Source organism: Sciurus carolinensis, chromosome 13, assembly GCF_902686445.1.
Source record: "Sciurus carolinensis chromosome 13, mSciCar1.2, whole genome shotgun sequence".
NCBI classification, from domain to species: Eukaryota; Metazoa; Chordata; class Mammalia; order Rodentia; family Sciuridae; genus Sciurus; species Sciurus carolinensis.
Window position 1 is genome coordinate 21,815,923 of NC_062225.1, and position 21,477 is coordinate 21,837,399.

General features: G+C 36.0%; 1 protein-coding gene across 1 annotated transcript in view; it reads left to right on the plus strand.

The window, feature by feature from the left end:
- Positions 1-2,519: 2,519 nt before the first annotated feature.
- Positions 2,520-21,477, plus strand: part of Gmcl1 (germ cell-less 1, spermatogenesis associated) — a 46,103-nt gene continuing 27,145 nt past the window's right edge. The window contains 8 exon segments of the mRNA XM_047522528.1: positions 2,520-2,999; positions 9,599-9,723; positions 11,070-11,153; positions 12,185-12,295; positions 14,616-14,728; positions 15,337-15,402; positions 16,438-16,522; positions 18,821-18,911. Coding sequence (XP_047378484.1) covers positions 2,741-2,999; positions 9,599-9,723; positions 11,070-11,153; positions 12,185-12,295; positions 14,616-14,728; positions 15,337-15,402; positions 16,438-16,522; positions 18,821-18,911 — 934 coding nt within the window. The 5' untranslated portion in view covers positions 2,520-2,740.

Here is a 21,477-nt window from a genome sequence, read left to right on the forward strand (position 1 = left end):
GTTTCTCTTTCCTGCTTGTGCATTTTCATTTATTCAATGGGCCTAGCTCTTCTCCTCTCTCTAGATGTCAGTTCAGACAAAGATAGGGTCATGACTTTTCTGCTCATTCTAAATTTAGATTTTAAAAATCCAACTATGTGGTCCCTTAAGGTAGCAAAAAGTATCATTTCAATAATTAATATAGCCAGTCAAAATTCCAAACTTGATTTACAGTTGTGCCTTCTTCCCTCATTCAGTTCTAGCCTAGTGAGAGGCCAGCTTTTGGGGGAAGGGGAGATGGTAGACTTCTTTTTACACCAAGGCTTCCTTCCCTTCTTCCCCTTTCCCACCAACCTACCTTTCCTGGCTTGTAGCAACAGGGAGGAGAGTAACTGGAGCAAGAAAGTAAGAAGTTACTTACCTGGCCATTGTTGCTAGGGTAGAAGAGGATCAGTCCTGTGTAATCTTGGCAGATGTTCAAAGCCGATTCTTGTGAGCTCTCTCATGGGTTTTGTCAACCCTATCATCTGGAACCACCCTGAGGTTCCTCTAGCAAGGTAAATGTAGTTCTTTTTCAGTTCCTCTAAATTTGGGTTGACTTTTAGGTTCTTTGTGATGAAGTTAATTCGCCTTTGCATCCAGGTCTCTTGGACAGTATCTCAGATGACTCCATGTTGACTGTCTCATGATGGCCCACATCTCCATGGGAAACACATGCACGTCCTTTATGCTAACATATTCTGTGCATGCAAGCTGGTACTATTGTAGCCATCATGCTCTGCCTCCCATTTCCACCCCAAGCTGCCTCATTTAGGCTCTCTTCAGTTCAGATTTCTCAGGAATGAATCAGATACTAGTCCACTGGGACCCCCAAACTACACATGCTGCCAATGGGAGTATAAATTGGTGCATTGATGCAATCAGTTGAGAGCAATTTGGTGATAGTTGGTAAAGTTGAAGACTTCCCAGCAAATCCCCTGTTGGGAGATCTGCTTGCTGAATCTCTTGCACATAATGTTCATTTCTGCTCTGTAAGAGAATAAGAAATAATCCAACTTCCTCAGCAAGGGGAGCTGAAGAGATAACTCCTCTTGGAGAGCGCTCACCTAGCACGCTCCTTGGATCCTCAGTAAGGGAGAGGATAAACAAATCGTGGGCCAGTCTTACAGTGATCAGAGAAAATGATCTAAAGATTTAATCAGAAGTATAACTTTGAGAGAGGAGAAAGGTGCAGAATGATAGATATTATATGACTTCCTTTAATTATATGTCTAACTGCAAAATACATTGTTTATGGTATGCATACAAGGATACACATGGGAATAATGATATACATCATTCTCAGGACAGTGATCACCACTGGGAAAGGAGATGGGGATGGAAAGTGGGTACACAGGAACTTCACATTTTTATTGTCCTATTTAAAAAGAATGAATCATCAATTATATATCAATAAAGCTGGGTGGGGAGGGTTAGAATGAATCAAACCAAGTACCATAAAATTTCAAGTGGGTGGATCCACAGGTGTTTACGTTACTGTATTAGATTTTATTGTAAACATTTTACTTAAAATGTAGCAGAAGTTGTCAGGTACGATGGCCCACACCTGTACTCCCAGTGACTTGGGAGGTCGAGGCAGAAGAATTACAAGTTTGAGGCCAGCCTGGGCAACTTAAGAGAGTGGAGCTATTTGCTAAGTAAAAAGGGCTGGGGATATATCCCAGTGGCAAAGCACCTCTGGATTCAGCCCCCAATACCAAAGGGGCAAAGGTTTGGGTGGCAGAAGAGAGTCGGGAACCAAAAGCTACCTGTACAGAGCCCATTGCAAACTGCTAAACCAAGCAGACACCTGATAATTTTGCTAGGGACTCCTGAAGGTATTTCGAATCCCCACAGTTCGGGTTTCAGACTTCCCACTGGTGCTGAGAGGAAACAAAGAACGCAAAGGGCTGGGAATGTAGCTCAATGGTAGAGTGCTTGCATAGCGCGTTTGAGGCCCTGGATTCAAGGGGCGAGGGGGAGGAGGGTGCAGGAAATGTTTGCCATAACCCAATGGATTCCCTTCATGTCTTAAGGAGACCAGGGCTGAAGGAACTCGGGAGATCCACGAAGCTCCTGTTTCTAAATGCTCTTCTCACTGGAAGTCATGCCCCAAACCTGCAAGGTCGAAGCCCAGAACTGGGAGCTCCTCCGAGGAGCCTAAAGGAAGGTGGGTGTTCCTACTCCTTGCCTAGCACAAGGCCCAGTATCTGGAGCGCAAAGAACCTCTGTATAAAGAATAAATGATCTTGATACAAAGTCTTGCCCAACAAAAGGTGTGTGAACTACCCGAACTAGAGCAGACCCTAAAGTGCAGATTAGCAAGAGCAGTAGGTCAACCACAGGCCAGCAAGCCCTGCTCCGGCATCCGCGCGCCCCGCACTACGCAAGCTCCCGCTGCCGCGCACTCGCGGTTCCCCGCCCCTTCCGGAGGCTCGCCGCGCGCATGCGCCTAACGGCCCGCGCTTTGTTGCGAAAGCCGGAGGCGGGGGAGGGGGCGAGGTTCTGCGGTCCTGGCGCGCGGCGCGGCTGGACGCGGCGGGCGGGGCGGAGGATGGAGGCGGTAGCGTCCGCTTCAACGGTTGGGGCTGCGCGTGAGAAGGTGGCTGTGTAGGCACCTGGGCTGGGAGGAGGCCGGCGGCGGCGGCCAGGCCATGGCGGGAGACCCTCTTCTCTGGGTGTCCTGAAGCGTGCTCCCTGAAAGACCAGGGAGCTCTGTCTCATGGGCTCGCTGAGCAGCCGAGTGCTGCGCCACCCTGGGCGAGCCCGAGCTCAACAGGAGCCGGGTCCCGGCGTCGGGGGCTCTGCCCGGAGGCCCGAGACTGGCGGCGACGCGGCTGGTCACAGCTTCTGTTACTGCCCGGGTAGCCGCAAGCGCAAGCGGAGTAGCGGGGCCTTCTGCTACTGTCACCCCGACTCCGAGACAGACGAGGATGAGGATGAAGGCGACGAGCAGCACCGGCTCCTCAACACCCTCGAAGGTAGGTGAAGGGGTGCTTCCCAGCTGACCCACACCCGCAACCTGCACCTGTTGGACCTGGGGTCGAGCCGGCGCCGGGTGCCCTGGCTGGGTGCGGCGTCTCCCCGCCAGTCAAGAGTGGACGTGCCCTTGACCGAGTAAATGAACGAGCCCTGCTGCAGGGCAGATCCGGGAGACGCCTGGTATTCTGCCTTGTAAACCACTGGCGCTGCCGGGTGTTGTTTTAGCCTCGAGATGAGACTGAGAAACGCCCACCAGCGCTTGCTCTCTTCCAGCCCTGGAGACGCCGGCCGGCCTTCCGTAGTACACCTTTGCCCTCTCCGGGTGCTGACCGCAGAAGTTGTTTTGCATCCGGTTGCCAAAAGAGTATAGAGGCGCAAATTTGGCGCCCAAGATATGCACATTTATTGTCGCCACTCAGTGAAGGGGAAATAAGTGCACCCAGGTGAAGTTTATCAGCAGTGTGCATTTATTCCTGATTAGGGACAAAGTCTTTCAAATCTATAGTAGTCGAAATCGTGGACCGCGGATCTGTCAGTCTGTGTGCTGCAGCGAGCGTGCTTACCCTTTCTTGGATAAGTTGGAAAACAAATATTTACTTGTGAACTGGAATGTAGTTTTTAAGTTGAATATATCTTCACATAACAACCTTTAAGGTCATTGGCGGAGTCAATAGATGTATTTTTTTAAATGAAACTTTAAAAATGTTTAAAGTTTTTGCTACACAAGTGTTACATATTTATTGTAAAAAAGTATCATGGGGCTAGTGTAACAGATCAGTGATAGAGACAGCCCTTACGTATTATGGGTAAAAACTGTTAACAGTTCAATTTATAAAATCTTTCATACGGTTTTATGTTAGTTTGTATTTATATACAAAAAAAAAATCCACCCTACTGTGAATACCTTTTGGTAACTCCCCCATATTTTTTTTTATTTTTCATTATAATTATGCATAATTGTGGAATTTGTTGTTACAAATTGGTACAGGCACATATTTTAGTCAGTATTGTTTCCCAGTATTTTCCTTTTCCTCCTCCCCTCCCTCAGTAATCTTTAAAAAAAAAACTTTTTTTTTTTTGTTTTGTTTTGTTTTTGGTTGTAGATGGACACAACACCTTTATTTTTATGTGGTGCTCATGCGCTAGGCAAGCACTCCTCCACTGAGCTACAACCCCAGCTCCCTCAGTAACCTTTTTAAAGAGACACTGTAGCACAGTTTTTGTTTTTGTTTTTGGTACTGGGGATTGAATCCAGGGGTGCTCAACCACTGAGCCACATCCCCAAACCTTTTTTATTTTTTGTTTTGAGACAGAGTCTCACTGAGTTGCTTTGGGCCTCATTGAGTTGCTGAGGCTGACTCTGAACTTGTGATCCTCCTGCCTCAGCCTCCCTTAGCCATAGCAATTACAGGTGTGTGCCACTTGCACCCAACTATAACAGTTTTAAGCACTAAGAGTAAGTTCATGTCTGTATTCTGTGCTTAATTTCATATGTAAAATATTGATATTAATACCACTTTATAGTTAAACAGATTTGAGAATGAACATACTGCACAGTGCCTGGCATATACCCACTCAGAAAATGTTATGTTTCCTTGATTAATTGACCCTTTTATCATTATACAATATTCATTTCTCTTTGTCCCTGGCAATATAGCCACTACCACTTTATTTTCTTTAATTTTTTTTTTCTCTTTCCACTTTTTTATTGGTGCATTATAGTCACATATAATGATGAGATTTGTTGTTACATAGTCATATATGTACAATATAACAATATAATTTGGCCAATATCACTCCCCAGCACTTCCCCCCTCCATACCTCCCTCCTCCCGGTCCCTTTTCTCTACTGATCTCTCTTTGATTTCATGAGATACCTGCCCCATCACATCTCTTTTCCTTTTCCTCTCAACCTTCACATATGAGAGATAACATGACCCTTGACTTTCTAAGTTTGACTTAATGGTCTCTGGTTCTATCCATTTTCCTGCAAATGACATGATTTCATGAATAAAACTCCATTGTGTATATGTACCACATTTTCTTTATCCATTCATCTGGTGATGGAAGCATAGGCTGGTCCCGTAGTTTGACTATTGTGAATTGGTGCTGCTGTGAACACAGGTATGCTATTATCACTGTAGTTCGATGACTTTAATTCCTTAGGATACATACCAAGGAGTGGCATAGCTGGGCATATAGTGGTTTTGTACCTAGTCTTTTGAGGAACCTCCATACTGATTTCCACAGTGGTTGTTCTAATTTACACTTAGTAAATTACACCTGCCAAGGGTGTAAAAGTGTTCCTTTTTCTCCACATCTTCTCCAGCATTTATTATTGTTTGTATTCTTGATGACTGCCATTCTGACTAGTGTGAGATAAAATCTCAGTGTAGTTTTGATTTGTATTTCCCTAATTGCTAATGATGTTTTTCATATATTTTTTCATATATATGTTGGCCACTTGTATTTCTTCTTTTATTCTGTTTAATTCATTTGCCTATTTATTAATTGGTTTATTTGACCACTTTAATAATTGTTTGGTGTATCTTTTTTATTCTTTCACTTTTTACCTGTCTTTATATTAAAGTAGATAACATGGAGAAAGCATTTAGTTGAGTTTTGCCTTTTTTTTAAAAAATCCAATAGAGCAATCTCTGTCTTTTGATGAGTATTTAGACCACATATATCTAATGCAATTATTGAAATATGTGTCAGAGCCATTATGAAAAAAAAATCACACAGTAATTCAGACAGGGACAATTAATATAAACATTAACCAGGAATAGAGAATTAACTACTAAGGACAAACATTAAGGTAAAGAGATCTCTTAAAAATACAAGAATAGAAAATATAGGGAATAGTCACTTCTTAAGACTGAGGCAGAATATCCAGGAAGGAACAAATTTGAAATAGGTCCCTCCCTTCCCAAGCTAAAATTCATGTTTTGGAGGAAAATGTGTTCATAAGTTCGTGGATGGGAAAAAGTTTGTGAAGGTGTGACAGGCTGGGACTAAGACAGCAGAAACTTTGCACTGGAGTGCCCACAAAATTGCTGGACCAAAGCTGAAGATTTTTGCCATCTAGACCATTAAGGAAAAACTTGCCAATCCTTGGACTACATGGGCAGACTAGAATGGAAAGTCTTTTAAAACCTTTATCAGAAAATGCTTATCAGAATGTATATTTTTGTGAAAATGCCTAGTTTATTCAGCCCTGCATAGTGGAAGGGTGTAAGAAAATATTAAGACCTATAATTTTATGTGTTGGCACTGATATACTTCTCGAAGTTGTTTATTGTGCTTTCCTACCTCAGCAAACTACCTCAGAAGAAATTTTATCTTCTAGGCCTACTTTCCACCTCACACCTTTTGTTAAGTACTTGTCTTACTTTTTCATTAACAGGACTATTAAAATTCACACTGTTCTCCAAACAGTGTTTTGTCCATAGTTTGTGTCTAAAATTGACATCTAGTAAACAGTATTTATTGTTATAACTATATAAAGATTGCTGCAGAGCAAGTAGTGTGTTAGGATTATAAATCATACTTGGTGAGTCCATGTCAGAACCCCTTGTATATTCAAAGGGAAAAATTTTCAAACCTCTTGGTTGTGTTAAAGTTGGGCTGTTTTTGTTCATATCTTATTTGGATAGTGCCTTTTTGGATTGCTTTTTTATTTTCTCAGAGATTGACTGCCTTGTTGACAAAAGAATGATATCTTCAGATTTTTCTACCTTCTGAAACACCAGTTGCATGGAATCCATCTCCTCTAAATCCTAGACCTCCCTCCAGGGTTCCTCCATACTCCTTTTCCAATCTGGATTTGTCTGCTCCTATTCTGGGACTTATTTCACCCCATCTCTAGGATTGGATCCACTGTTTTCTGTGGTGTGTATTTTTTTTTTTCATTTAGTGAACTAAATTTTCCAAGTATTTTTCTCAGGAAAGAGCACAAAATGGGATAATTTATGCATATCTAAATATAAATTTTACCTCTCTCCCTTTATTCATAGTTGTGTCTGAAACTCTGTAGTAACTAAATATCTTTGTTCATATTATTTCATCGTCTTCTGTCTAAAGCATGGTTGGAAACATTTGATCCTGATCTAATTTTCTTTTCTTTTTAGGTGACTTTTCTCTATGACACATTTGGATTTTTTCCTCTGGTGTTTTTAAATTTAACTAGGATGGACCTAAGTGTGGGTCTTTTGATGACCTTGATAATTGGTGGAGCCTTACAATCTAGAGATTCATAATGATAGTCTTTAAGAACTCTTTGTTGTTCTGAGTAATTCTTTTTTATAGCATCTTGTTATAAGTGTAATAATCTGAGATTTCTGGGTATATGAATGAGAGGGTTTTGAAATTCTCTTTTCCTGAATCATATTTCTTCTGGGGTCATTCTCTTTCTTTTATTGGATGATCCTTGGTTATCCTCTTATGTTTAAGCATGAGTTGCTGCTTTGTATGTGTACATGTGTTTTAATGAGCAAATAGTTGTATTTCCATAAATCTCTTCTTTGAGTAGGAAGACTGGCTGAATTGGATATAGGTAGGGTTTTCTTTGTTTTAGAGTAGAGATTCCCAAACGTTCTGGGTTCACAGTGCCCTTAGTGTCACAGTTATTTTTTATTGAACCCCGTGGTGTAGAAGAAATAACTCATGGTTAAGTCCAAACAACTTAATAGTGGTAGATTACATATTGTCTGAAAGATATGTTTCCTTCAAATTTAAAACATACTACACTGCCTTTCTAGTTTGCTGTGTTGTTCCAAGTATTTTGGCACACAGTTAGGGAACCATGACTGAGGATGAATGGGTTGGGAACTGATAGGCTACAGATTCTTCAAATTCCAAAATAAGAATTACTATGTCTGGATCATCAATACTTACACTAAAGCCTTAGGTCTTCTGGTAGATTGTTCTGTTTCTTTCTAGAAAAACCTTGAAGTCTTTTGTCTGGGTGTCTCGGGTTCATAGAGTGAGGGAGGCCACTAAGGGGAACAAATTTTCCTACTTCCTACCTTCCACTAGCCCCACGGTATTCTGAAGGACAAAGAATCTGTAACCTCCATCTGAGTCCTTTATAACATATTTTTGTGCTGTGGCTTTCACTGCTTTTTCATTCCAGTTTATTTTCTGATTTTCAGATTTCTAAGATGTCTTATGAGATGATGAGCCAACTGTCATATTTTTGCTATTGTGAACTTAGTCCTTTTTATGCTTTTGTTCTTTAATGTGATTTGGGAGGGATAGAAATCAAACATGTACTCATTGTGCTAGCAGGAACCGGAAACTGCATTGTCTCCTTTATTTCCTCACAATAACTCAATGAAGTAGATACTATTCATATAATCTTTTACTGAGCTCTAGGAGACCTGGGGCCGCAACCCAACTCTATCTACACAAAAAGTATGTGCTTTTTTTAGGGGGGGGGGGCTTGCTGTGTTGCCCAGGTTTGGCTTTAAACTTTTGGCTCAAGTTACCCTCCTGCCTCAGACTCCAGAGTAGCTGAGTCTACAGGAACATGCCTCATGCCCAACTTACTATAATATTTTTAATATCTATTGGGAAGAGGTATTAAATACATTGGTTCAAGATACCATCAGAAACAATGACTTTTTTTTTTTTTTTTTTTTTTTTGCAGTCCTGGGGATTGAACCCAGGACCTTGTGCTTACAAGGCAAGCACTCTACCAACTGAGCTATATTGCCAACCAAATGACTTCATTTTTAAGAAGAGATTTAAAAATTTATACTACTAGGAAAGCTGTCAGAATTGATCAAAAATTTTTAAAGACTAATCAGCTTCTGCCTATGCTTTCCTTATTTACCAGATCATCTTGCTTAATGATTTCCAAACTTTTAAGTCAATTTTTCATATAAGTTAAATCTATGCAGAATCCAATGTATTTATAGATGGTGGAGGATGGTGATGCTCTGGGTAAAAGTTAGGTCCAGAGTTCAGTTTCCCTCTCTTGGTTGACTCCTAAAATGCTTCTTTCTTGAGCAAACTTGAAAACCTTAAGGTTGCAGACCTTGCCCAAACTGGGTGGGAGTTAATTAGTTTAAAACTAGTCGTAATTAGTCCAGTTTGGTATCCAGTAAGGTTAGATGTAAATTATTTTATGAATTACTTGGGTAGGGGAATCTCACTCTTGTTCTTCATTTTTAGGTGCACAGCAGATTATTGCATTTATATTGAGATTCTCTGTAACGATGCTGGTTTCTAAATAAGGAAATAGCAGAAACTACCCTGCTGACTTATCTTCTTAATTTATTAAATATGTAATTAAATTAGTTCAAAAATTCAAAAATCATATAAGAGGTACATAGAGAAAGATTTCTCTCCCATGCTGCTGCCCCCGTCTATCTACTGTTGACCCTCCTGTGAGTGCAGTGCCCCAGAGGTAGCCACTAGATATTACCTTCTGTACTCTTCCAGAAATTTGAAAATTTGATATATAATATCTCCTATTTTTTTACACAGTGGATAATCTCTAATTAAATTGAACAAAAGGAGTATTTTGAAATGTCTGCAAGATCAGTAAAACATTCAGTTTTTCACAATGTAACTTTTACATGTCTTTCCACAGGAAAAAAATTAAAGAGCACATCCAAGTATATTTATCAAACATTATTTTGAATGGTGAAAAACAGTGACATTAAGATTTGTGCTTTAGGAGAAGAGTGGAGCTTACACAAAATATATTTATGTCAAGTAAGTATTTTATTTTTCTGTTGATAATCAGGGTAGTTACTAAAGAAACTCGAACTTTGGTTCTTCCTCATTGCATTTCACAGTACTCTTTTGCATGACAGTAATAAAGTCCTTTCATCTGATTATAAGTGTTTTATTAGAAAGATGGTAAACATTGTTAGTGAAAACTTAGTGTGGCGTAGATAAGAGACTTGAAATCCATTGTCATCCTAGCCCAGCAGTAACTTGTCATTACTTCAAGATGCTTATTTCAATGCCTTCAGTTCACGAAGTGGAAAAAGTCAGGAGAAAATGTTTAACATTAAAGTTAAGATTGCTAAATTTATTTTAATTTGTGATTATTCATATACATAACTTCATCTGAAATGTTGCTTTATAGTTCTGGATTAATGTGGCTAAAAGATTCTTGACATTTCATTCTTTCTTCTCTCTTGGAAAATATAGTTTAGTTAAAATAAGACAAACAAAAAGTATATAAACTATGTCATTTAGCCAATGTACCTACTTTATATTTGTGCTGATAACTTTCCTGTCTGCTACCTGTTAAAGATTCAGAACTTTCAAAATAGAATAAAACAGAGGCTGAATTTGTAGCCCAGTGGTAGAGCACTTGTCTAGCCTGTGTGAGGCACTGGGTTTAGTCCTCAGCACCACATAAAAATAAATAAATCCCACTGTGGATTAAAATACCCAGAAAAAAGAAAATTCCATCCACACAGACACATACAGACTTTTATTATCCCCTAATTTAAAAAAAGTATAACAACTATTTACTTAGCATTTAGGTATTATAACAACTATTACATTGCATTAGATATTATTAGTAATCTCCAATATTTAAAGTGTGAGAGAGGATATGCATAGTTTATATACAAAAATAAGAGATTGAGCATCTTCAGATCTTAGATCTTGGAACCATCAAAGGGATAACTAAAATAAGGACTCTAAATTTTTAAATAAATTGGTTGTATTTGATTTCTTCTAAAGTACCATAATTCTGAGGGATGCTATTTGTAAGGTAAGTAAAGACTTTCTAAATAAAACCAAACTTTGGATTTTCCTTTTGGGAAAGCATCCTTTTAGTGCTGACTTGGAACTGATCTTTATCATGCAAAGGCACAGTAAGGATTCAGCAGTGTGAGGACTATTCAGATAGTAATATAAAATTTGATTTAGTTTTATTAAAATTATACTAAACTGACATGTATTTTGATATATCCGATAATGGCTTATCTTTATTTCTTTTCTTCTATAGTCATATTGATAGTTCTTTTCTCTAGAGATGGGAAAATAATTGGGGGTACAAAGTATGGATACTCATTGACTTTTTTTTTTTTTTTTTAAAGTCAGGCTCCTTTTCTAGTATGTTCAGTGGTTCTTGGAAAGAATCCCGCATGAATATTATTGAACTGGAGATTCCTGACCAGAATATTGTATAGAAGGTACTTCCTCCATAATTACTGTTGTGCAAAATCATAAAATATTTCTTTCACAATATTTATATATTTTATGGGAAATTTTATTTTCTTCTAACCTTGTCAGCTAGGAAAAAAGCTCCATTTAACACTGAAAGTGATAATTTTATATTAATTTACTCCAATACTGTATCAGTCTTGTTCTTCCTATCCTGGATCTGTTTGGTCATGTGGACTTTGTCAGTTTGTTTACTTATCTTTGTAAATATGTCTGATGGGATGTAGGGGGAAGGAAGGAAATGTATGACCAGTGTCTAAAAATTATGTTTGAAGATTTTTTTTTTTCTGGGAACAGGAAGGGTATGAATCATGTAATTGGTATTATTTTAGAGCTGTAGGGATCCTTCGTTGAGGAATACAAGGCCTAAAAGAGATAAGGAACTTGTTTTGGATCTCAGAGCAGTTTAATGAGCCTACAGTCACAATATTGCTCTCCTTATTCCTATTCCAGTGCACCTTCTGCTCCCCTCATTGATAGCCCAGGCGGGAGATACCAGTACTCACCACAAAGGCAAAGAGGAAACTTGAGAATGTTTACAAAACAAACCATGTGGAACATTGATGAGAGTGGCGGTGGAGAGAAGGATGAACAGGCCTAGATAGCTGTGAGTGTGGTGTGGATAGGACCAGAAGCTCCATACCACACTCTCCAGTGGCAAAGCATTGAACAAGGCAGATTTAACATTATCAGTGAGAACTTGCACTCGATGATTGCTCTATTCAGGAATATCTTATAAAACTTCTTCTAAGGATGTCTTAATTCTGATTACCAATATCAAGATTAGACTTAAAAGAATGCAGCTAAATTTGGTAAAAATAAAGTTACTACATTGTTATATTAACATTATCAATTAGTAACCATTGCTACCATTTTAATTAGTGATATTACTCTTTTATATTTTACACAAATATGTTTGTGAAGAGAGTCGATACTTTTGCAATAATCTTATAGATTTAATTGTCATTATTTAATTCTGTATATGCACTTTCTACTTTCAGCACTACAGGTTGCATTTGGATCTCTGTATCGAGATGATGTCTTAATAAAGCCCAGTCGAGTTATTGCTATTTTGGCAGCAGCTTGTATGCTGCAGTTGGTAAGTATGCACATTATTAAAAAAAAAAAAATCATAGTGTTTCATTTGTTTCAACATCTTTTCCAAAAATAAAATTTAGTGTTTACAATTTTAAAATGAAAATTAAATGTATAAATGTACTATTTGCTATAAATCATTTAAAATGCTTAACCAGAAGCACTTTATTACAACTGGGGGGATGGTTTTTCTGTGTAAAATGAATACAAACTATTTTTGTAGCTATCTTTGTATGACTATAATATGGAAAAAATTTGTCGTCTATTTACCTATTTCTATTAATGACTTATTTACACTATTAAACAGATGTTTTATGATTACTAATTAGTTCATGGATTCAGAAAACATTGTAAGCTACCATGTAAACTTCTTCTTAGTTGTTAAATAATTAGGTGTAAACCACATATATATGTTTTAATCTAAGGATAGAATGATAGATTTATTCATTCAACAAAAGTGTATTAAGGGACTGGGATTGTGGCTCAGTGGTAGAGCGCTTGCCTAGCATGTGTGAGGCAATGGGTACCATTTTCAGCACTGCATACAAATAAATAAAGGTTCATCAACAACTAATAAAAATATATTTTTAAAAGTGTTGAGCAGTATGTCAAATTAGGCACGAGATCCAAAGGTAAATTAAGATACCATCCTTAAATACATACCATCTGTACGTGTCAATTTTTGAAACTACAGTGTAGTCCCCACCTTCAAAGAAACAGTAGTGTGTGTATGTGTGGAAAGGGGGAAGAGTTGATATATAAATCCAAAGGTAAAATAAGAACTGGTTCAATATTATAGGTACAAAAATCTTGTAGGATTTAGTGGATTCATAAAGAAAGAAGTGGTCTTTTTTTTTTTTTTTTTGGCGGTGTTGGCAAGCACTCTACCAATGAGCTATATCCCCACCCCAGAAGTGGTCATTTTAACCCAGTAGTGTCATAGGAGAATGTTGTTTCCAAATTGAGTCAGATATATGGAGAGAGAGGGAGGAAAGAACAGTTCAGACATAGGGAACATAGAAGAGCATTTCAGACAGAGTAAGCTAAGACCTAGATGTGACATGATGGAGAGGACTAGAACATCTAAGGGGGAGCATGGCTCTAGCATAACTATAACAAGGCTTAAGAGAGAGATAGGCAGAAGACAGATCATGAAAGTCCCTCTATACATTGCTACTTTATATGTGAGTATCTTTGGAAGATTTTAATCAGGAGAAAGTCAAAGTTATGCTTTAGAAAGAATACTTCAGGATCTATGTGTGAAGAATGGATTGAAAGAAAAATGAGTACATTTTGTACATAGTACAAAAACTATTGCAGTGGTCCTAGTGAGGTCCAAGTTAAGGTAGTAGCAATAAACATGGAGTGGAAAAAATGGATAGCCAAGAGGTTAAATAAAGATAATCCACTGGATAAAGTGACAGATGAAATGTTAGGAGAAAAGGAGAGGAGTCTGGAATGATTGCCAGGTAAGTTTTAAAACCATTTGGTATCAATGTTTTAATCTTTAAAAATATTGCTTCCTTTTATTTGGCATATGCTGGTTTATTTGAAGTATTAGTTAACTTGCCTAAATATCCTTGGTGAGAATTTGATTTTTTAAAATATTTTGATCCTTTCAATGTTTATTTCCAATAAAGTATGCTTTATTTTCTAACTTCAGTCTTTTTGGTTTTGCTCTACATTCACTTTCTGCCTTATTTTTATAATTTACTAATTCTAACTTAATAATATACTTGCATGATGAATGTATTTCAGAAATTTGAATAAAAAGTATCATTATCTTTCCACATATTAAAGTTAGTTCATTTGAAATCATATGAACATTTCAGATTAAAATTTTAATGTAAGTTGTTTATAATATATTTGTTTTAGGGGCATCTCTTAGATATTGATGTTTTAAACTTTAATAGGCACTCTCTGATAATTCATATTATTTACTTGTCTAACCAGTTACATGGTTAGCTGGTTATGTAGAGAGTTCTTAATTTTAAAAGAACAGGCAAGACAGACAAAATACTGTCAAAGAAATTTGCAAAGGTGTCCCACAGAGGGGAAAAATAGAAAACAAAGAGGATAGCAATATTTATATTTACCTTATTGCTCTGCCCCAACTTCCATTTTTCAGTTCCAAGTATTAAGTTGAATACTTGCTAATTTTTTTTCCGTCTTTTTATTGAACTTATAAAAAACTTAGGTTTGCCGCACTTAATGAGTTTCTTTCTTGCTTGCTTTTTAAAAAAAATTTTAATATGTAAAAGCACATATCAGAACTAATTTTTCCCACATGAATGGGCCTTTCCAGTGCTTATTTATATTTACAGGATGGTTTAATACAGCAGTGTGGTGAGACAATGAAGGAAACAATTAATGTGAAAACTGTATGTGGCTATTACACATCAGCAGGGACCTATGGATTAGATTCTGTAAAGAAAAAGTGAGTTACCTTTCTTGTTTTTCTTCCCATCCCACTTCTGGGAATTTGGTTGCTTTGATTTCTTAAGAGAATGTGTAGTTATAAGAAAAAAAAAAAAAAAAAAAAGACTAGGGGAATAGAATTTTGTTGTTTTAAAAGCCCCTCCCCCCCTTTTTTGGAACTAATTAGTAAACTCCTCAAGAATGTTGTCTTTTTAAGTGACCATGGGTGGGTTATACAAGCTTACAAAAACTATGGTCAGTCTTTACACTTTCTATTAAAATTATTTAAGGAGTAGGTATAATAGATATTATATCAGTCCAACTTTTGGCAATTTTTTTTAACTCTTGAAAATTGCAGAACTTGTTTTGAGATCTTAAAGATACGTGCAAGCCCCATCATAATCTATTTAACACAAATGGTGTTTTTTCTTAAATAGAAATGTTATAATATAAAGGAAATATTTTCTTAATAACTACTGACAAAAGCAATACTAAATTTCATATTATTAAACTAAAAAATTTGAGCATGTCCTAGCAAGATTAATATTCTGTTTTTATCTTAACTGTAAGACATGTTTAGTTAATTCTAAATACATATAATGTAATAATTACATGTTTTAATTTCAGGTGCCTTGAATGGCTTCTAAACAATTTGATGACTCATCAGAATGTTGAGCTTTTTAAAGAACTCAGGTACTTGAATTTTAAATAACTTTGTAATTAATATCCTAGAATAACACTTTTCATTTGTTAAAGTATGCAAGATATTTTTGTAGAACACAAAACAGCTTGGCTATATCCATGAACTGAAAAAAATACTACATACATGTCTGTTCTTTGTTGTAAATGATAATACTATGGCTGCTTTGTTTTAACCAATTTCAACAGAAGAATGCATTGTTACTATAAGACTACAGAGAAGTTTCAAGTGTTACCTCACTTCTGTCAGGCTCTAGAAGAATTAAATGTTATATTTCTTAAACCATCTTTATCATTGAGAAATTATATTTGAGTAAAATAATTTTAAAATTTCTGCTAAGCCTAATGAAATTAATTCACAATTAAGTTGCTTTTGGAATTAAGTTTGCTTAATATTACCCCTTCTTTTCCCTTCCCTTCCTTCACAAAATACTAACTGAATATCCATTATGTATTAAAGGTACTCTTTTAAGGACTATAAGGGATGCACAAGTGATCATGTCCTGTTTCTGATGTCAGGGAACTTTTTTGTAATAATGAGGCTAAGATATATATGATGGATCTGAGAAATTCAGGGTGGAAATGAACTTTTAAAGGCTTTAGGATATGGCATTCTGATGGAAATGTGTAAAACCAAAGATGCAACATTGCTTAGCTTCCTGAGGTATCAATTTTGTTGGTTTGGGGGAGAGGGTGGGAGAGGTAAAATTTTTGTCTAAATACATTATGGAATAGGGAAGTTCAAATGTCTTTGAATTTTTGTTTTAAAACATAGTTTATAATTTTGTTGTTGCTATTGTTCAGTGGTTAGATTTTTTTCCCTATCATTGTGAAAAAAGATAACGCACTTTGTGAATTACTAGTATTATTACGTTCAGATAGATTATTAACCAAGATTGGTCTGGGCAAAAAGACTACTGTGGTTTTTAATTTCATTTTTGTTGATAAGACAATTTTTAGTTCCAGCATTCTTCAACCTCTTGTGTGTGAAGATTAAGTTCACTCCTCTGTTTCATTCATCTTTTTCAGTATAAACATTATGAAACAGCTTATTGGTTCATCTAATTTATTTGTGATGCAAGTGGAGATGGATGTATATACAGCTCTTAAAAAGGTATTCAAATTATATTTATACAAGGATATCACCTTGCAACCTCTGGTATCCAGTTATAAACAGATGGTTATGAATGTAAGAAAAAGAACAGAAGTTACAAATGCTTCTTAAGTTGTGATGGGGTTACATCATAAGTTGAAAACATCATAATTTAGTCTTGCTACCTTAAACATGCTCACATAGCCTACAGTTGTACAAAATCATCTAACACAAATCCTATCATTAAATAAGAAATGTTATATAACTCACCTAATTTATTAAATACAGCACTGAAAGTGAAAAGTGTCATGGTTGTATGGGTACACTTTGCACCATTGTTAAGTTGAAAAATCTTAAGTCAAACATTGTAAGTTGAAAGCCATCTGCCAATGCTAAAAAGTATATTTATGGATTCATGAATGATAACTTTGGTTTTTGTTCTTTCCTATCTTAGGAGTACTTTTCTATTTTTTCCCAGAATTTTTTCAACCATAAACATGTTTTTGTTATGTTCTTTACATAACCAGAAATGTTTCATGTAACAGGTGTTGTCTTAGAGTTTAAATGTTTTACATGGTTTTTAAAATTTTTTTAAATTTATTCTAATTAGTTATACATGACATTAGATTACATTTATGCACTTTGATACATCATACATAAATAGGGTATGATTTCTCATTTTGTAGAATTACATCAGTTATGCGGTCATATAGGTATGCAAGGTAATGATGTGTTTCATTCTATTATCCTTCCTATCTCCATTGTTTAATATGGTTTTTAGGAATGTTTCAAAGTTGAGCTTTAGTAGTAGAATTAATGATTTTTATGATGAAATTCTCACAAATGATTTTTCTAGTTAAAGGTGAAATTGTCCTTCTAGAGGCCTATTTGTAATTCATCCTTATGAAGAAACAAATCAACAATTTTTTTTTTAGTTGTAGATGGAGACAGTACTTTCATTTTTATTTATTTTTATGTGGTGCTGAGGATCGAACCCGCTGCTGCATACACATGAGGCAAACACTCTACCACTGAGCTACAACCTCAGCCCCTCAGCTATTAGTCTTTTACTATGGATGGTGAGATTCAGAATCCTCATAATAACTAAGTGGCAAAGCCAGATATTGTGAGTTCTGGTTCACTGCTCCTTTCCCTTTACATAATTTTTCCTTTAGCCTTTTGTCTCTGACTTGGAAAACTGTCTACATTTAAGATTGAGAGACCTTCTGGGTTAGATGATTAGGATTGTTTATTTCTATGGTAGAGATGGGATTCCATTACTGTTTTTCTTAAGGAAGTTTAGTGTGTGGGTCATTCAATCCATAAAGTTATAGAGGGTCCATTTCTGTCTCTGAACTAAGATAGTATTAATTCTTTCCTATTACTGCTTTTATGCCAATAAAAATAAATGCTGACACTTACATGGAACCTTCACTGTTAGGTACCTTTCTATTCTTTTAATATTCTATAATGTGGGCACATTGTCATGCTCATTTTGCAGTTGAAGAAACGAAGGCCCAGAAAAAATTAGGTAATTTTTTTAGCTATTAAGTAGCAGATCTAGGCTATAAAAGTCCATGCTCTTAACTACTCTGGGAACTCTTTTTTTTTTTTCTTTTCAGTTGTAGATGAACACAATACCTTTATTTTATTTGTTTATTTGTATGTGGTGCTGAGGATCAAACCCAGTGCCTCTTACATACTAGGTAAGTGCTCTGCCACTGCCACAACTCCAGCCCTACTCTGGATACTCTTTCAACAGCAATAAGACAATCCTTTTCCTATGTTTAATTTTATTTATTTATTTGTTTATGAATGAGATGGGATCTCATTATGTTGTGCAGACTGGTCTCAAACTCCTGGGCTCAATCTATCTTCCGGCCTCTGCTTCCCAAGTTGCTAGGACTACAGTTGTGAACCAATATACCTGACTTTAATTTCTTTTTTAGCCATACATGGTATTTAATGAAGTTGACTTGTTAATTAATGAATTAGTTAGTATAATGTTGATAATATACATAAGATAAGATTACTTAACACAGTAACTAAGTTGTGTTCATAACCATAAATACTTTTCAGGGATTCTTACTTCTTGACAAATGTACATTTGGCTTTTATCATTGGACTGTAATTAATGACATGATGAATTTAAAGCTGGTAAAGGTGTCACATAATAGTTATACTTTCTTTCAGTTGCTTGTAAAAAAGGGAATTTGGAATTTTTAGGTATTGTGTTTAAAGGTGGGAGCAATTTGAAAATATCATAAAATGATGAAGTCATATTTTTCTTGTTTTTTTTTTTTTTTTTTTTTAACTCAGTGGATGTTCCTTCAACTCGTGCCTTCTTGGAATGGATCTTTAAAACAGCTTTTGACAGAAACAGATGTCTGGTTTTCTAAACGGAGAAAAGGTATACCTGAAATTTTAAGAATTTGTCTTTATTTTAATGGAATTTATTAAAATTAGGCCCTGACTTGTTTATAGACTTAATTTTAGAGCTGGAGAGGACCTTAGCAATTATCTAATTTAGTCTCTTAGTTACAATGAAAAAATTGAGGTTAGATCAAGAAAAATGCCTTATCTATGATTATCCCTAAAACTTTCTTTTTCCTCTTGTCTCACCAGTAGCATCGTGGTTATTGCATTTGTTCTTTTGTTCTTTTTCCTTACCAATTATACCATATCTATTGGTAACAATTCTAAAACATGGGAGCCTATGGACAGCTTCTGTGTATGTCACTAACCCCCTAAAGTAGATTCAGAATTGGATAAGTACATGTGTGCATTCTGCATTTTGGGGGGGAGGGGGAGCTTCTGAACCTTTTATCAGATTTTCTTAGGGCGATGGTTGCAAAATTGGTTTAGATCAACTGCTAACAAAGTCTTATATAGGCAGAAGTGTTTTATAATGTATTTATTTTTTGGTTTGCTAAAACAAATCTAGAAAAAAAACTCAAAATGGTCCCCCAGGTACAAAAAAGTGGATAAATCATAATCCTTAGTTTTTCATTTTCTTAGTATACTGTCATGTTTGATCATGCATGGCCATCTTTTTTGTTTATTTTTAATAATATATTGGACCTCTGTGAACTAATTTTCACTCCTGTGGAATATATTTTAGTGTCCTTCTATTTTTCTTCTATTAAGTCCCCTTACTTTCCCCAGCCAGAATTTTGTATTTACTTTGCTTTTGCTTTAAACAAAATTTTGCTACCTTATGCATACATGTCTCAAGCTACTAAGTGGCAGCAGATCTAAGATGTAAAAGTCCTAGTCTTTACATATATGAATATATGTCTTAACATAGTGTTATGCTAATGAGCTGTCTTCTCTGAAAAAACAATCCCTGATTTGTAGCAAAGTTTTCCATGGCCAAACTTCTCTTCGCATGACTGATTTCTAACTATGAACATGACATCACTGAATGCAGAGTTGGGAAGAGAGGCACACAGTGAGCTCCTGTGAGCTAACATGATTAGCCAGTTGTAGCTGGTAATATATCATTTTGTTTTAGTTGTTATAGAACTACTTCATATCATGGTCTTAATTTTCATTTCCTTGTTAACTAAAGAGATTAAATAGCTTGTATATGTTTATTGGTCATGTTTTTCCTTTTTATGACATGTTGAATACATCTTTTTCCTATATTAACAAATTTGAGTTAATTTATGGGTATTTTTTATATATTATTGATAACTGGTTATTTGTTATAAATGTATTCTGCACTTATCTTCCAACTTGTAGGTTATCCTTCTGCTTTCTTAAAGATGTCTTTTGTTGAATAGAAGTTTGATTTTTGGTGGGGGGGTACCATTTAACCTAGGGGTAATTTACCACTGAGCTATACCCCCAGCTCTTTATTTTTGAGATCAGGTCTAAGTTGCTTGGGGACTCACTACATTGCGGAGTCTGACCTTGAACTTGCAATCCTCCTGTGTCAGGCTCCCAAGCAGCTGGGATTATAGGTGTGTGCTGTTGTGCCTGGTGTAGGTTTGTTTTTTTTGTTGTTGTTTTTTTTTTTTTTTTGAGTACAGGGCTTGGCACTTGATAGGCAAGCACTACCACTGAGCTACATCCCCAGCTCTGAATAGAAGTTCTTAATTTTAAAACATAGTGTTCTTTTGTCTTACTTAAATTTTATAGAATTATTTTATGTGGTCAAATTTCCTAGCTCAAAGCCAGATAAATTATTCAAGCTACTAAACTAAAAATGTATAAAAGACCATATCAATAAATTCTAATGATATGCTTGAACAAAATATTAAGCTTATATCTTGAATTATATTTCAGTGTTACATTGTGGCAATTAAAGAAGGATTAGAAAAAATTATAGAGGAGGAAAGTAGAGGAGAGCATTTAAATAAAAACAATCTGGAGGTGGAGAAGTTGGAAAGATAAAAGGACTTCATTTTAAGAGTAGTTAATAGGTAAATGTTGATATAACCTCATGCTCCTTCGTGGTCCTCATTCATCAAACATAGCAACCCATCAATAAAGAGAAACTGATCTCCAGACCTGCCTGGAAGAAATCAGAATAGGAAGCTGTAGTCCACTGTCTGGTTTTCCTACCCCAGGATTTTCACCCCAGTCACAATGTGTAACAGTATACAGAATAGGATTTTCAGAGAGATATTTATTACGTAAAGCAAAATTTATGTCAAATGCCCTTGTTTTTCTGTGGGGACTTATAAAAGTAATTTCAAACAGTTTTCAAAGTTACAAAAATGATCCATATTTAGGAAATAAGAGAGAAAAACACTTGTGGTCCCCTCAACCTCTTATAGATTGGTATATCTCTTAAGTTTTATTTGACTTTTTAGATATATGTGAATCAAAATAAAAAGAACAGCAGAAATTTAGAAAAATTTCTGTATAGTTAGACATCAATATTGCTATTGAATTGAATGATACAATTATACAGTTAATATGTTGGCCAGCAAGAAGTTTTTTAAAGATTTTTTTTGTTCCATGAATCT